Here is an 18,643-nt window from a genome sequence, read left to right as displayed (position 1 = left end):
AAATCCTTCAAATTTATGGACCTGTCATGTATAGCAATTGGTCACTCCTTACGGCTTCATTTTTAAATTATGGAGGTCAGTACTCTGTGATTTCTATGGGAAAACTCTAAAACTTTCTTTTTACTACTTATTAAAAATCATAGTAAGTAGTAAACAAGACTCTTTGGCTTCAAGAAGCAGGGTCTTCGTTCTTACAGGGTCTTCATCCTTACAGGGGCTGCCGTGAAGCAGCAACTCCCAGCCTTTCCATTATGGAAAACCCAAATGTGCCAATACTGAAGGTTTCTGATCTTCCCTTTTAAATGCAGCACAAAATCCCAGAGGGCCACAGTATTCAAGTGTTCAAACACAATAATTCCTGCTCACTCTACTTAAATAATGTGTTAGGTTGAGTGGGGTGAGCCGTGTCCCCTTCACACTACTCATGTGTTTGGTTGGATGGTGTTAGTGGTGTGCCCCTCACACTACTCTTATAATGTGCTAGGTTGGGTGGTCTGAGTGGTGTCCCCCTCACACCACTCTTGTGTTAGGTTGGCTGGTGTCCCCCTCACACTACTCTTATGTGTTTGGTGTGAGGGGGACACCACTCACCAGCCAACCTAACACATGAGTAGTGTGAGGGGGACACCACTCACCAGCCAACCTCTCTTATAATGTGTTAGGTTGGGTGGTGTGAGCTGTGAAGTCACAATAAACACTCAAGGGTGAACTGCCACTGCATGCAGCGGGACATACCACTTGATCAGTGGGAAGGCGAGTCTTGCGTGAGATCCATCCCCTCAGGAAGGTTTTTGCCAAAATTAAAAGTAAAGCAAAAAATTTAATTATGCAAAGAATACAGTGAAACCTTGAAGCAATTAAGACATTAAAGGAATTAATAGTTTTAAAACAGAAAATGTATGAATAAGTTCATTTAAAAGGTAATTTAAAACCAATTTCAACTCATCCAAGTAAAAATGCAGCTGCATTGAGAAACAAAGTGCACAGATAAAAAGAGCAGAAAGACAAACATGTATGATGGACCCATAAGCCTTTACCACAGTGTTCTCTATTAAAGCATACCCCAAAATGTAACACGAGGTGTCCAGAGTGCCGTAGGGTGAGGGGCAGGACGCACAGACTCCAGCGATTGGGACATAAATCAATAAATGTATTGACATATAAACATGGAACGATAACGGCACTCACAAGCATTACAAATGATAATACGAACATGAAACGGTTGACATTAAACAAACACAAACAATTAACAATAATGAAAACATGTAACGGTACCATGAAACATCAACACGCTACATCCACACGTTACGTCAACAATGACCAATGACCCTGCATTCCCTGACGTGGGTTTAAATACACAGACAAACGGTACAGGTGTGCAGGCGTGGCCACAAACGAGGTCCTCCTACACCACATGGCTGGCCAAACCACGTGCCTCGCAGGAGGTGAGCGTTCACAGTCTTCTTGATTAAAGGCAGAACCCTCCTTCTCCAGTATGATACTGTTTACAACAAGCTGGGTATCTAAAATACTTTTAATCTCTGGTTTCAAAGCAGAGTGTAGATCAACAGGAAAAATGTCAGGCATTAGGAGCAAGTTAGCTTTATGCTATGTGTCAAACTGACACATAGTAAATACAGGAAAGTCAAATTTACCCATTATAACAAATACACAAACACCCCTCCAACCCCTCCATAAAAAACCCTAGCAAGAACAAGAAGTGTAAAACTGGCACAGCAAAATCAAAAAAGACAAGAGGACAAGTCTAAAATACTGCTTGCTGTCCTCCAGACACAAAAATAATTAAAACTTTTTAAAGTGTTCAGCACACGGTTGAATGACATTTTTAATATTGTTAAACAGTCACTTAAAAAGGAACTTATCCAGTCTCAAAACAGTTTTTTTTGTAGGAAGCAACAGTCACTGAGTAGACAGACATTCATGTTTGTCTTAACATTCATATCACATTTGAACATACATGCTCCATAAACAGGGGAGCTTCACAAAATCAAAACATAATTTGGTCACTACTGTGACCAGAGGGTTAGCACCATCCAGATGTGAAGAAGAGCTGAGGTCTCTTCCTCACACCACACAATCACATATGCAGACATTCTCCTCCAGTTTGATGTTACCTGTGTAGATCGTCACTTTGTTTTTGACTGGACATGCACAACGAACCAGGCCATTTTGTTTTTACAGCACTTGAATCAAGGAGAACACAAAACAAACAGTACTGAGACCAACCTCAGTTCAATTGGGGATCTGCATAGATGTCTGAGTTCATTGTTGTGTTCACATATACTATAGACATCATGACTCAGCAACTGAGAGCAGTAGAAATGCTGAAAAGCACCAAGTGTGAAAATACCCAGAAGTATCCAAGAGCCCCCAAAACACCCAAAAGTACCCCAAGATTAGAGCAGCAGAGACCATGTTCTCTGCAGAGAGTAGTTCTGTGATTCAGTCCAGTGAAGGAGCTGGAACATGTGAACAAGAGTCAGGAACAGGGTGAGAAAGAAGCTCAGGATTTGGTGAATCATGAACAGAATCAAAGAGCAGTGATTCATTATTTGATGAATCAGGATTCAAGAGTGGCTCCTGTGTGTCTGGTTCTCTCTCCGGAACATTCTGATTGGTCCTCTGCTCCTCCACTGGCTGGTGTACCTCATTCATCTATAGTTGCTCTACTTGTTCATTTGGTTACGTGTTCACCCGTGGCCAACAATTCTGTAATTTCTTTTCGGAACACCACTGCAGACACCAGTAAGACCAGTATGACCAGTGGCAGCACCACTGCAAGTACTCTCTTGTCAGGCTTCTCTGGATCCTTCTCCACAGTGTCTGTGTCAGATTCCACCTGCCTACCTAAACACAGAACACAAAACATTAGGAGGGTTTACAAATACTCCAGAATAGTAATTAATACACCCGAGTTAGTAATTGATTCCAGAAGAGAACTACACAAAAAGCCCTTGGTGTTGAATACAGGTAAAACACTCTAGTGTAGGTAGTTTGTTGATGTATAAGGCTACAGAATTCTTCTTTGGGGTGCTACCAGGAACAGTTAGAGAAAGATGGGAAGGCATAGTAGCTAACTAACATAATTAAACTTTAATTCAGTTCCATTAGGAGTGTGCACGACCACAACCTAACATATATACCATATAAGGGGAATTACAACAGGACATAATGTTCGTTAACATTTACCAAAAATACACTGTATATTTATAAATCCAATAAGTGATTAAATATTATTATCACAACTACAGTGCAAACAGTAATAATAATAATAATAATAATAATAATAATAATAATAATAATAATAATAAATGAATCGTAACACATTCTGGGCTCTATTTCCATTCACGTCCATAGAATGTCATTATGATACAAGTGTAGAGCTACATCATATTAGTGTCATGTACTTGTGCTGTTGTAACAGGTGGCTCGTAATGATAGTGGGCCACCACCAGAGGGAGGCCATGAGTTGGGAATTAATCAGTGCTCATTAGCCTGATCTCCTCACACATATATAACTGCCTCACAACAGACATGTCACACACACACCAAGACTTCACAGTGCTAAGCTAGCTGGTAATTTACAAGAGAAACGTTCCCAACAAGAATCTCCTGGTGTCTTTCTTGCCTGTTCTGTGAGGGAGAATATTGTCTGTCTCATTGCTTGTTCTTGGGAGAGTTTCCCTGCCTATCAGTTCTGCTGTCCCTGTGTGTTTGTCATCTGTCTTACAGTTGTTTGTCTGTTTTGTTAATTTTTTGTGATGGATTGATAGTGACTTGAGCATTTCAGAAGAGCTCCTCCATTTAAGGAGCCTCACAGGTACAAAGATGGGAGGTGATGGAGCTCCAGCCATGACAGGTGAATGAAACGGAATGGCTTCCATGGCAAGTCTGAGTGGTGGTGAGGCTGTGAAGCTGCACAGCATTATACATCAGGAAGCGCCAGAGGCACCCAACTGGATAATGTAATGGTTTTCACCACAGTAGCCATCAACCTATTACAACTAAGAGCATTCAATCACAAACATTTTGGACATTCCTGTCTGAAATTGATGTAGAATATGTCACTGTAATCTATCATATTGATGTACGCTGGCTCAGACATGATTTTTTTCACTGAGATCTGAAATTGACTGAATTTTAAAAGAAAAAGGAAGTTGTGTTGATGAATTGAGCGACCCGGCATGGTTAGCAGATCTGCCGTTTTTAGTTGACCTCACTGACAAGCTGAACACACTGAATAAAAGCCTGCAGAGGAAAGATAAGCTTGTGACTCAAATGTATGCACACATGAAATCATGTACTGTGAAGCTCGGTCTTTTTAAGAAGCAGATATTTGACTGTAATCCTGCACATTTTCCTGCTTTGGGAGAAATTACCTGTCCAAACAACAGGGCTGTGTGGACGCTGCACTTAACACACTTGGTTTAGAGGTGTAAGATGAATAATGTAACTGGGTGAGGAGTTTGTAATTAATTACAGTATCTTCCTATTTATATTCCACTATCAAATCATATGATACTGTCACTAACAAATAGGTTTTAAGACTCGGAAAACACTTCAGCATTTAGTGACAGAACTCTGAAATCAAGTCTTACCCTCAACAGTGGCTGTGTTGATGGTGTATGTAGCAATGACTTCATCATTCTTGGTGTCCCGTATGGTGTAAACGCCACTATCAGACTCCTTCAGATCCTTCAACTGCAGACTGGAACTGAATGACACTCTCTTCTCATACTCAGGGACACACTGAATTTCACACCCCCTAATCTCACACAGTCTGACAGTGACTGGACAGTCATGATCAGTCTTATTAAAAAGCACCTCCACTGGCTCAGAGACGGGCACATCCAGGGTAAGAGATTTTCCAGGAAGAACACGAACTTTTGAACTGAATTCTGGATGTAGAGAAACATATTTTAGGAACATCCTGATATTCCTTTCTGTAGTGTATAAGTGTTATGAAATAATACAGTCACCCTCCAGAATTAACACTCCATCTAGTTTTATTAAAGTCTTAGACTGTTCTAACCTACTGTCCCATCTTAAATATAAACATGACCTGACAGTAAAGTAGTACTTACCATGGACCTGAAGAGTCCAATCACAATGTTTTACCACTGCAATTGCAGGTGTACCAGGCCCTCTTAGTGTAATCAACATCAGTGATGGTGAGGGAGAGATCTCTCTTCAGGTACTGATCATGGGACATGTGAAATCCCTCCTTTGACTGACATGATGTCTGATTACACTGAGCCAGAATGTCATGTGGTTTATGGAACACAGTCCATGTGACCAGACCAGAACACGTCTGACAGCAGGGGAGAGTTGGATTCTCATTAAGCTTCACTCTTATAACAGGATTCCGTGGCCCTTGACGTAGAACTGCAGAAAAACACATTACATAGAAAGAACTTAGGCTGCATGTAGGTTGTTTTTCATATTTGTATTGTATTTACATGTATACACATTATACTTTACATTATACACAAGATATTCTCTGTTCTACAACACAAGTACCCAAGCAACTAAAATTGTTATAACCATGTGAGTACAGTCTAGATGACATAATGCGAGACCATAATGCTCACAGTGCCTTATGCAAGCTGTAACCTGGTTCCATTTGAAAAATATATGGCTAAGAAACTGAACATATTTGAAAAATAGGAATTTGATAGCATTTCCCTGATGTGATTCAGTCAGCTGACCTAATACATCAGGACAGTAGAAACCCTCTAGAAGCCATGAAGGACATCACCAGGAGAGTAGTTACCCGCTAGAAGCCAGCAAGGACATTTATATCTGTGGACTAATGATGAGTGATCTCTTACCTGTTTTCAGGTGGGAACGACAGCGTGAGCCATCCGGCTCCTTTGTAGAGTCCAGGCCATTCCAGGGAGAGCTGGGACAGGGGTGGCTGCTTAAAGAACCTGCAGGAAAGAAAGAAAATATGAATCACAGCTGGCTAGTTAAGTATGTAAACTTGCCTATAGCTCATGACCTAGTATCATTAATGATTAAAGTCCATATGGTGAACATTAATGACAGGAAAGATATGGATCCATTTTTAGTGTTAATCTGTGTTATACCTGCTTGTTGAAATGGTTTAGCCCAGTGTTAAGGGGAGGGGCTACAGGTATATAACCAGGAAAGGAAGGAAACATGAAGGTTGCTGTGTGTGACTTTCTCTCTTCTCATTTACTGTGATGAGTAAAAGAGCTTTCAGCCAACATGTTTGTTTGTATATACAGTTAATATGTTGCGGTGTGCACAACACTGAAGACTGAAGCCTTGCCCATTATCTAAGGGAGGTATGCCTCAGGTTTACGACCCATTTCTCAGAAAACAATTCCTCAAACACAAAACTGAAGAGTTACACAGTAAAATCAAATTTTACCTCCAACTACTACTGTGTATATACCAATGACTTCATGATTCCAGGTGTCCTGTATGGTGTAAACGCCACTATCAGACTCCTTCAGATCCTTCAGCTGTAGACTGGAACTGAATGACACTCTCTTCTCATACTCAGGGACACACTGAATTTCACGCCCCCTAATCTCACACAGCCTGCCAAGGTTTGGTTTGGTGTCACCAGCCCTGTTCAGCTCCACTGGCTCTGAGACATTCACATCCATGCTGAGAGATTCTCCAGGATGGACAAGTTTGTGCACATTTACAGCTGTAGAAGAGCAGCAAGCAAAACAACAAATATCAACAAATAAATGTCCAAGTGGACTGAGTTCATGTATAAACAGGTTAGAAAAAAATCTAAAAAACACTTACACTCAATCTGAATGCTCACATCACAGATCTCTGCACCATCACACTTACAGGTGTACCAGGCCCTCTTAGTGTAATCAACACCAGTGATGGTGAGGGAGAGATCTCCCTTCAGGTACTGATCATGGGACATGTGAAATCCCTCCTTTGACTGGCATGATGTCTGATTACACTGAGCCAGAATGTCACCTGGTTTATGGAACACAGTCCATGTAACCAGACCAGAACACATCCTATTACAGGGGAGAGTAGCAGCTTCATGAAGATTCACCTTTACAGGACTGACTGCTGAAACTGGAGAAAAGACCGGAACAAAAACAAAGTATGTTTAGTCATAACAGGGAAATTACAAAATAATCCATAATACAGCTGTGATACCAGTTAATGCATATTTAAAGTAGAAATACAGTATACACAAAACTATAATCACTGAAATACAACCAAATTATCATATACCACAGGTAAACACTGCTGTTTCTTTGACTCAAATATATTAGCCATCAGTCAGTTGATGAAAGTACTGATTTTTAATATCAACTTTTAATTTCAAAGTCAGTTATTTTTATGGTTCACTGTGTCATTATTAAAAACTTGTACTTACTGCAGGAGATCATCAGGACTGATAACATGGAGTATAGGAGGATACCTAAGCTCTTCATGGCTGTGGAGAACACAGATGTCTTTGCATATGTTCAGGTAGAAGGATTCAGGTTCAAATAAGTAAATGGTTTTGTATGATGGAGGGTGGGAGTGCTGGAGTGAAGTAGAGGTTAACTAACCACTTTCAGAAAATCCACACAGTGTTACTGTGAATTCTCATGGGAATCTCAGACATTTCTAGCAAGTATTTATATGAACTTCTGGGCTGAATTAGCATCCACTGAATACGCAATTGTAATGAGAGTGTACAGGACCACAAACAGGGCAATAATAAATAAATACCTTGCTTCACGAAGTCCGCACACCACAAATATTTTCTTATATTCAGTATGAGTAATGAGTGCATTCAAGTGAAACCAACAAGGCATGATGAGGGTGGGCATTTCTAAACACAAATTACACTAACACAGAACATAAAACACACTCAAACAACCAGCTACTCGATTTAAACATTTACAATTTTTACACTGAACTAAATAAAGAGCGTTAAAAGAAGCAGCCTGGGAGAACTCACTGCTGAACAAGCAAGCCTACACTTCCAAAAACACGACACACGCTGGCCGCCACGTTGTTTTGTGCTACGTGTATATATTGTACATTATCCAGAGTGACGCTGAACCTCCTGACACTGGAACTGCAGCAACCATTCCAGCAGCTCAAAAGCATAGAAGGTGCCAAATCTGCACGGGAACGAACGATTCAATACTTGTGTAAAGTGTACAAAAATATATCTGCAAGTCACATAAACAAAACCTTTGTATGTCTTGTGCAAAGTAAAGTCTGACTGAATTTAGGTGAACTTAAGATGGAACATAGCCCATACAATGACATTTAAGAGAGCTTTAAATTTTGAAATGAATAAATCACAATGCCCTGATACTGAGTGACATTCAGAGGTGGTCTGCTGTCAGTCATTCAGAAGTCGAATTTGTCTGCAGAAGCAGGAAAATGCCTTTCAATTATAAGACTAATTTAAGGGGAACACGGATCATATGACACTTAAGAGGGCTTTAATTGTAAAATGAATAATCATAATTTCCTGATACTGTCTGGGTGACACTCAGCCACAGCCAACATTGCAGGTTCTAAATAAGCAAAATAAATAAATGTAATTTTGTTTTATTAGGGTTGTAGCATGCAGCGCATAGAACCATTTTATAATTGCTAGAATTACTTATTCTTTGTGAAAATATTCACAACAGTCTAAATCTCAATAATTATCAAAAGCATTTTGAAATTTCAAAACAATATAGCCATCATATGCAAATGTGTCCTTCAGAACATTTGCATATTTCCAACCTTTTTATATGCCAATCTGTGAAATATCAAAACATCTGGCCACTAGGTGGCAAAGTTCCAGAAAATCAAGCACAAATCTTTCCACTTATGAAAAAAAAATCATGGTTTTTACATTCATTCGTTATTAAAAATTGCACTTTTTGGACAAGACCAAGAAATTTGATCCTTTCTTTTCAAATTTGGTTACTCTAATAATGTCTGTCAACCAAACAACCAATCAATCAATCATTGCAGCCTTGTTGTACATGACTTATTTCTAGAACTCTTAAATTATGTAAGTGATCATCTTCTACTTTGAAACCCTTGCACAGATTGAGGTTCTCATGAGGTCTGAGAAGTTTGGTCCAAATGAACCTTTATGGGGTGCTACAGTACACACATCTAAAATCACTAATTTTATGCACACTACAGATAAGTAATTGATGCCAAGTGAGTCATATCTATGAGCTGAATAACTTTGCCATTACAAATCATGTCAAAATTTGGACTGCCTGACCAGTCTTTAGACTCATTTCTTCAAAGAATACAGACCGCTGTCTAAAGGTTTCTGATCACCTATGATGACATATGGAAACCTCTTGAGAAACTCCGACTCCTTCATTTAGGTAAGAAGCAACCTCATTAAGCCTCACAGCCACAAATTACTTAAAGATAGAAGAGAGGGAAAGTTGAAGACATCAACACACAACTTGAACTGATGGTCTGATGTTGCCTGCAAAGTTTCAGTCAGGACATCGGAAGGTTCTACAGCGTAATATTAACTACTTTACAAATAAATCACAAGCCTTGTGTTTAAATCTCTAAAAGGACCAATGTCAGGAAAAGCAGATCAACACAGAACTTTGACTGCTGAGTTGGAGTCTCATCTGCCAGCAGCCATCAGTGCACAATTAACTACTTTGCATACAATCACAGGCCTTGTTTTCTTACTTACATGGACAGAAGTCAGCAAATTCTGTCAAGCCAGCATCTGGACTGCAACAGCATGCAAAATATTTTCCTATGACCACTTACTTCAGAGTTGATCTGCTCTGGTAATAACAGAGAACCACTGAACTATAATGTTGCACATTACTACCAAACGTAGCAGGTTATTGGCCGATATGTAGGCCTTGTAGGGACCTTTTGCCCAATGGGCCCAAGGTCATGTCTATATATATATATATATATATATATATATATATATATATATATATATATATATATTTATTTATTCCAGTGTGCGTGATCGGACGTCAGACAGTCTGTCAATAATAAATAAGTAAAATAATATGTTTGCAAGCAGCAAATCTGGGTTCAGTCATATATATATATATATGACTATATATATAGGCTCCAACAAATTTGCACAAGGAATGTCACTTCATGTCATTGTCTTATAAATCACATGTTCATTCCCATTTGATTAAAACAGACTTCCTTTTGAAAGACAGAGAGGACCCCTGCCTGCTGTCTCTTACGACACCACACCCTGACCCTGCTACAGTCTCACGCTCTGCAGGACTAGAGACAGGACTAAGACAGAAACATAGGCCAGGCCAGGTTCCAGTGCCTGGGTGAACATTGAGTGTTCAGCCCTGAAAAGGCATGACACTTTATTGTGGCTTGTTTTGTACAGACACCCTGCCATACCATATAATCACCAGGAGGAAGAAAACATGGCAGAGATGGTAAAGTCCTAAAGAAACACCACTGGCATAAAAATGCTTCTCACTAAATGTCAAAACTTTCACCATCTGCATAAGTTGACTACGAGACTACCAATATACACTACATAAATTAACAGGCTACGAGTAAAAAATCTAAACATTGAGTTATACTTAAACATTTACTACATTTTCTTTGCCATCAATGCTGTTTAATTACTCATATTGTCGTTTCTTTCTAGTGTTGCTGTGTTAACTGTTAAAGTATATAACAAATAATGTTAATTTAAAGTTCCGATGGAAAAACGATTGCACTCTATCATTCACATCCATGTAGAATCCCATTATCAGAATCTTTTTCTACAGTTATTGTTTTTAAGTATTGTATTGATCTCACTCTCTCACAAATTAGGTAATTAAAAGATGCAAATATGCACCACCTGACCAAGAAAAAAGTAGCATGCCATCTAATAAAGTCGAGGGGGGACCATCCACTGACCTTCCGACATGTCCAATACTCCGGTCTGCAGATTCACGTCTCCGGGGTCCGAGCGTCACCTGGTGAAGTTGTTTACCTGCCTTACCGCCATTTAGAACCAACAGCACAAAAACACAGAAAATGTAGCTTGTTAAAAGGTTTGCTATGTCAGGTCAGATAGTTCAACTCAGTAAACTTAAATGTTTGTTAAACCCACTCTTTGAAATACCCCCTGCACATTTAATAACAGCCATTTTACTAAAACAACAAAAAGTCTTATTCTTTATGAAAATATATGAACTCTCAGTGAAAATGCAGAGAGCAAACAAACGTAGGAAATGATGATCTTGTGTATCATTGCTGCAAATCAGGCCACCTGAGTCTCGTTAATATCTTCTCCAACTACTGTTGGCAGCCTTCTTTTTCCTATGGGAAACCTAAAACATCTTTCCCCATGGTTAACGTTTTTGCTATTTCACGAGCTTTTCACACAACACAAGCATGCAATATCACCAACACAAGGAAGCGAACATAGAGAAAATGAAAATGTGCAACAGTGAAACTGCCCGAGACTTTGCCTGAAATGGTACACTTCTTAATTTCATACATTTCAGTTAAATATGCCTTTATTGTATCTGTTATGACAAGAGCCTGTCAATTAATATGCACGTTAACATGTACATAGTATGCAGGTGAACATGACGATAATGGCTTTGATAGTCATGAGTAACAAAATAAATGATAGTAAACAAGATAAAACAAAATCAATAATAACAGTATATATGAACAAGATAAACATAATCACTATATACAGTGGGAGGTGTGGTGGGCCCAGGAAACTAAATAATGAGTCCGTTTTGATTGACTGCCCAGATCCAGCATGAGTTAATCGGGCCGACTGTGCCTGTCGAGTCTGTACCAACACGTCCAGCATATTGGACCACATCTGACCATCTCTTTAAATGACACTGGCTCAGTAAATGAAACGCTACTATTATATTTTTTTTTTCCATCAATTAATTAAACATTATCACCATTAATAAGAGATTAGTACTTAAAATGCTCAATTTATTTCATGATTGTTTATTCAGGCATTTTTGTAAAATATCTAAACTTTGGTTTCGTCTAGCATACTTTAAAAAAAATTTTTTTAATCATTCAACTCTGATAGAACAATGCACATATGATCATTTCTTGCAGTTAAGGTTGGCCTAAACACCGGCAGGCACACCTGTCACCTCTGTCTCTCTTTTCCATTGCCTAGGCATTTTGTAAAATGGTTAAAATCAAGAAATTGTTCCTAGTTGTATGCATGGGGATGATTGTAACTTTTTTTAAAGATGTGACAACCCACTCCAATCCTGTTAACTATTGTTTAGCAAGCTATATTAGTATAATGGTTTGATATTAGCAGGGGGAAAATGAATTACATTTTGCCTACAACATAATCTAACATAAATCAGATGATTTTATTTGTATACTAGTACAAGCACTAAACAAAATATAGTCTTGGTCGAAAAATTACTTTCAAACCTCAAGAATCTTTTTTTTTTCCTCTAAGCAATATGAATGCGCTTGTTTCCAGCCTTGATAACCAACATGTGGAATCAGAGAGGAATTGGATAAACACTGAAATGATCATATGACTCCTATCGTATATTGGTGGGATTGCTGGTGTTACAACTTTCTCCATGTTACAGCCGTACCCGACCTCCCCTACTAGTCGAGTACCTTTAGCACTAAGCTGCTACTCTCTTCACTCTCTTCCTGTCAGCACATCCGCCGGCCTGCAGAGACTCACGTCTCCGGGGTCTGAGTGTCACCTCGTGAAGTTGTTTAACTGCCTTACCGCCATTTAGAGCTAAAAGCACGAAAACCGCAGAAAAATGTATTTTGGACATTAAAAATATGCCCTCAAAGAAAGAAGCAAAGTTCACATCCACCTCCGTAATCGTTGGGCTCTGAAACCAGTCCGTCGTTAAAAGGTTTGCTAGTTTGCAGGAAGCGGCACCAGCTCCTGCACAAACTTTGTTGGTGGTAATGTTTTATGTGCGTGTCGGGTCGAGTTAATTCCACTCAGTGTTGAGTTTGTTAAGCTTAATGTGGAGAAAATGCTTCGAGTTGACAGAATTCGTCAAACGTCAGAATTCATTGACTATAAAAATGGCGATAAACCACGAGGTTGAGGTCATCTGTTAAGACCGATATAACGGTAAACGTTTGGTAGCTTATGTATCGGTTTTATGTGCAGGACAATAACCTACACATTTAGTTTTATTTTAATTCGCTTTATTTGTTATTCCGATGTCCTCCGCTTTCAGCGGTAAACCTGCGACATGTTAAACTCCTGAGTTTTGAGAATCTTACCTGATCTTGGTGATCTAAAAAGCCGCCGTCGCTAGTAAGACGAAACACAGATGAAGGTTGAGGTAGATCCAGATATATGAATTAATCGGGCCAAGTGTGATCTACAGATGTGCGAAATGATCTTTTCTTCTTCCATGGAGTTCTGTAACGGTACCGCGCATTTTCAACCCGCAAAAGCGTTTCCTCCTCCTCTTCCTCTGAGCCAATCAGAGTAGGACACGTCAATGCTTCGTGTATGGCAAGAGCTGCCTGAGACTTTGCCTGAAATGGTGCACTCGTTTCTTCATTTTATACATTTCAGTTAAATATACCTTTATTGTGTGAGTTACGACAAGATCCTGTCAATTAATATGCACGTTAAAATGTAAATAGTGTGCAGGTGAACATGACGATAATGGTTTTGATGGTCATGAGTAACAAAATAAATAATGGTAAACTAAATAAAACATAATCAATAATAACAGTAAATATATAAACAAGATAAACATAATTACTATATGCAGTGGGAGGTGTGGTGGGCCCAGGAAACTAAATAATGTGTCCGTTTTGAATGACTGCCCGGATCGCATCTGGCCCATCTCCTTAAATTACACTGGCTCAGTAAATGAAACGATAATAATAATAATAATAATAATAATAATAATAATAATAATAATAATAATAGTAAACATCATCATTATTAATAAGCGATTAGTACTTAAAATTGACAATTTATTTCATGATTGTTTATTCAGGCATTTTTGTAAAACATCTAACTTTGGTTTTGTCTAGCATACTTAAAAAAAATACACAGGGTCAAGTAAAACAAGTTTCACATTTGAATTAATTCCTGTCATACGTGAAAAAAAAAAAGATAGGTTATAGAACATTGTGAATAAGCCAGTTAAACAAATGAGAGGAAATCCAACCAGAAGCCCTGGGTGGACAGAACCATCCGCGAGGCTCTGAACTCTCGCACTGCTGCCTACAATGCGGGGATCATCAGCGGGAACATGGACGAGTACAAGTCTGCAGCATACGGAGTGCGCAGGGCGGTGAGGGAAGAAACTAGAGACACAGTTCCAGCAGAGTGGCTCTAGATCCCTGTGGCAGGGACTACGGACGATCACGGACTGCAGGAGCCCACCCTCTGGGCTGAAGAGTGCGGCTGAGTCTCTGGCGAACGAGCTGAATACATTCTTTGCTCCCTTCGAGGCTACATCTAGCAGCGATAATGCTAACGGCGCTAGTGCTAACAGCGCTAGTGCTAATGGTACTATCGGCGCAGCCAATGGCACATGCGCGGGGCCCACCATAGAACAGCGCCCTCTCATCATCACGGAGAGTGACGTGAGGAGAGTGTTTAAAAGGGTGAATACCAGGAAGGCGATGGGACCAGACGGTATCTGCGGGAGGGTCCTCAAAGCCTGTGCAGATCAGCTAGCCCCAATATTCACCAACATCTTCAATCTCTCCCTGACGCTCAGTATCGTCCCGTCCAGCTTCAAGCGGTCCACCATCGTCCCCGTCCCGAAGAAACCTCGACCCTCCGACCTCAATGACTACCGCCCTGTCGCCCTCACATCAGTCGTGATGAAGTGCTTTGAAAAGCTAGTCAGAGATTTCATCACATCTTCACTGCCAGCCTCCATGGACCCACTGCAGTTTGCATACCGCCACAACCGCTCCACTGACGATGCAATTGCACATCTGCTCCACACTACACTGACTCACCTGGACGAAGGGAGGGGAAATTATGTTAAAATGCTATTTGTCGACTACAGTTCAGCATTTATCACTATCATCCCCTCCTTACTCACTACTAAGTTGGGGGATCTAGGACTGCATACATCCCTGTGCGACTGGATCTCCAACTTCCTAACAGACAGACCACAATCAGTACGGGTGGGCAACTGCGCCTCATCCACCCTCACCCTCAGCACTGGAGCTCCTCAGGGTTGTGTCCTAAGCCCCCTGCTCTACTCACTGTACACCTACGACTGCACAGCCACTTCCAGCTGTAACATCATTGTCAAGTTTGCTGACGACACCGTTGTCGTGGGTCTGATCTCGGACAACGACGAGAGGGCCTACCTGGAGGAGATTAAACACCTGGAAAACTGGTGCCAGGAAAATAATCTCCTCCTAAACTTCAGTAAGACAAAGGAGCTGATCGTGGATTGCAGCAAGAAGCAGGAGCGGCACTACCAACCTGTGAGGATCAGTGGAACCACGGTGGAGAGAGTAGATAGTTTCAGGTACCTTGGAGTTCACATCTCGCAGGACCTGTCCTGGTCCCGCCATACCAACTCCCTGGCAAAGAAGGCTCATCAGCGTCTTTACCACCTCAGATGCCTAAGAGACTTCAGACTGCCCTCCAAAGTACTGCGGAACTTCTACACCTGCACTATCGAGAGCATCCTCATGGGGAACATCACAGTCTGGTTTGGGAATAGCACCAAGCAGGACAGACAAGCACTCCAAAGGGTAGTGCGTTCAGCAGAGCGCATCACTCACACGGAACTTCCTGACCTGCAGACCATCTAATACAAGCGGTGCCAGACCAAGGCCAGGAAAATTGTGAAGGACCCCACCCATCCCAACAATAGACTCTTCTCTCTGTTGAGGTCAGGGAGGCGCTTCCGCTCCCTGAAGACCAAGACAGAGAAGCTGAAGAGGAGCTTCTTCCCACAGGCCATTCGGGCCCTGAATCAGGGAAACTGAATAAACTGGGGACCACCACCACCATGTAACATGACTGTATATCTGTACATCTGTATATATAGATTTATACTCAATTACCTTGTTACACAACAACTGTAGATATGTTATTATACAAAATGGATCTGTACATTCTGTAGATTGTGTACATATATACCCAACCATATACATTGTACATTGTGTATATAATCATAATATACATATGTTGTACATACATTGTTAATATATTTTGTACATACATAGAATATATATATTTATCTGCATATATATATTTTTCTCTATGCACCCCTGTTTCTCTTCCTCAGTTTGGACAGAGCACTCTCCACCATTTCACTGCGAGTTATACTGTGTATGACTATGTATGTGACGAATAAACCGAACTTGAACTTGAACGTTAGACGTATCCAAAACTAGGACAGTGTGTACATGCAGAATTGGGTTTTCTAATACTGGTCCATAATGGTAAATACCTCCCTTTTATTGATATTAATTAAATGTACTGTGGCCTTTTAAAATACGGTGATACATCCTTTAAAGTTCACCTAGTAAAACAGAAATTGATGGTTAAGTTTGTTGTTGTCTAAACTTTAATTGTTTTCAAATCGATTTGTTCCAGAACAATAGCAAGCAAGAACATTTCTATAGTTAAATGTTTACTTAGACAGAGAGTGAGTGTGTCATGCTGATTCCTGGCGCTGCCGCTCCATACTCAACTTCCCAGGATGCCTCAGTCAGTCATGTGGAGAGCCTTCCAGCAGATCCCACCTATCCGAGAATTCACTTACGATATACATCGCTAGAGTACTAGTCACACTCACCTGTTACTTATTAACGTTATACTTAAACGCTTGTTCGTTTCTCATCGTTAGGAGGCATTGCCGTTATACTTGATCTGCATACTAAGTGTTCTCTCTGGTCAGTTTGTGGTCTTGTCTATTTTCTGGACTATCCATGTTTGCATTTGTACTTATGTTCCATTGGTTGATTACTGCCTACTCGATTTTTACATCATTTATTAAAAAATGTTTGTCGGTTTAAACAAAACATTTTAAATACTTTTATGACTCATTGCTAAAAGGTCTCTCTCCTTAAAGAGTTGTTTAATTAGCACAATATCTTACAAGCATTAAACATTCTGTTCTACACATACAAAAGCACAATCATGAACATATTTGCATGGAAAAAAACCTTTTTAAGTGCGATTTTAGGAGGTCCTTGTACCAGATTATCACTCCCCTGTGTCTCGGGCAGATGTTCTACTGGTGTGTTTGAATGAAGGTTGGGGGATTTACCTGTAGCCTGGGGGACAGTGAGTATCTGCATTTCTAAGAACAGTAATGTCCTGGTTGTTTATCATTTTAAGATACTCAGGGTTTGGGCTTTTTGCTCCTAAAAGGGATGAAGAAAGACCCTGGTTATTCTAGGGGCTTACTGAAAGATTTTATGAGTTTCAGTTTTTAAATTTATGGAAAAGAGTAAGGTAAGTGTAAATATGCAATTGTTAAGTATAAGTTTTTAAAATTAACCAAGTTAAATATGAATATATAATAACATGCCCACAGACAATTCTACATGAAACACTATATAGGGTACTTGTTAGGGAGACAACGCAGAATTTGGACAACCCTAGCTTGTGCCACATAAAATATCTGGAACACCAGCAATAAGTAGATTAGCAGGAGAATCCCAATGGACTGAAGAAAGGCTGATAAGCAATGTTTTAGTTGTTTTGGCATGAGTTTAATAATACCTACTTCTACAGCCATGTCCATGTTCCCATTTAACATGAAAAAGGCTGATGGAGATCCATTTATCTCCTGTACTGCACTTCCTGACCATCATGTTGTCTCCTGGTTTGAAGGTTCTCATCCTTCTGCCTTGGTCACTACATTGTTTCCATTTTGTATTTTGTATTTTTCCTTTCAGTTCTGATGGCAGCAAGTCAAATGTAGGTCTGTGATGGTGTAAACAAAGTATACACATCACCAGAGCTTTTATCAGGTAAACTTTACCTCAACAGATTATGCTGTATTAAAACAGGTAGTAAATATTATATGCATTAAATGTTTACTTACCTTGATGACCTTGTTGACGCACTAACACCTGTAAAAGAGAACATATTAGACCAAGATAGCTGACGTTACATTAGATAGATTAGATCAAGTGCAAACATATATATATGATTGATGACCATAGTGTTTATGTATTGCTAGTATAGATTTGTCATGTAATTATTTTTTTCATGTTTCCATTTTTTTGTGTTGCCCTTTGATCAGACGGGAATGACCTGGATCTTGAGTGGGAGGGGTGTCATGTTTAAAGAGGGAGGAGTTTTATTTATTTTGTCTTGTTTTGAGGAGAGTGAGTTGGGTGGTTTTGCAGCTATGGCCTCAACTTGGTCTGCTATGCTTCAAGGTTTGGGAGGGATGATATAGCCTGATATTGACTAATGAGTCATATCACGCTTTGCTAGCTTTATTTTTGAAGAACCTAACTGCTACCAATCTGCTGTTCTGATGACTCTCCATGTTGACCTTCATCTTCCCTGGTGGAGGAGCCCATCACTGCATCCAGTGCTGCTGGTATCCCTCTCGCTCCACCTGTTGTGGGCCACAGCTGATGATCAACCCACTGATCCCCGACCTGCTCAAATGTGTATCCAAGTGATGCTTCTAAGAGTGAAATTCAC

The 18,643-nt window shown here is 40.0% G+C and overlaps 1 protein-coding gene across 1 annotated transcript; it reads right to left on the bottom strand.

Moving 5' to 3' along the window:
- Nucleotides 1-1,433: 1,433 nt before the first annotated feature.
- LOC113588771 lies at nucleotides 1,434-13,347 on the bottom strand. The gene is made up of 9 exons (XM_035526230.1): nucleotides 13,255-13,347; nucleotides 10,909-10,988; nucleotides 7,406-7,465; nucleotides 6,808-7,110; nucleotides 6,419-6,703; nucleotides 5,853-5,951; nucleotides 5,106-5,406; nucleotides 4,620-4,919; nucleotides 1,434-2,868 (listed from the first exon to the last, which is right to left on the bottom strand). Exons 2-7 carry the CDS (start codon nucleotides 10,916-10,918, stop codon nucleotides 5,126-5,128), a joined length of 1,038 nt encoding a protein of 345 aa, XP_035382123.1. The 5' UTR covers nucleotides 10,919-10,988; nucleotides 13,255-13,347; the 3' UTR covers nucleotides 1,434-2,868; nucleotides 4,620-4,919; nucleotides 5,106-5,125.
- Between the last annotated feature and the right edge of the window lie 5,296 nt (nucleotides 13,348-18,643).

The sequence above is a fragment of the Electrophorus electricus genome, chromosome 5 (genome assembly GCF_013358815.1).
Source record: "Electrophorus electricus isolate fEleEle1 chromosome 5, fEleEle1.pri, whole genome shotgun sequence".
Lineage (NCBI taxonomy): Eukaryota > Metazoa > Chordata > Actinopteri > Gymnotiformes > Gymnotidae > Electrophorus > Electrophorus electricus.
This window is presented reverse-complemented; position numbering and strand designations above follow the sequence as displayed.

Bases quoted from the DNA above. Each gene is read 5' to 3' on its own strand.
- LOC113588771 (XM_035526230.1), bottom strand. The intron at 6,704-6,807 runs GTAAGTGTTTTT...GCTCTTCTACAG, and splicing joins TGTGAGCATTCAGATTGAGT to CTGTAAATGTGCACAAACTT. The intron at 5,407-5,852 runs GTAAGAGATCAC...GTTTTTCTGCAG, and splicing joins TCGTTCCCACCTGAAAACAG to TTCTACGTCAAGGGCCACGG.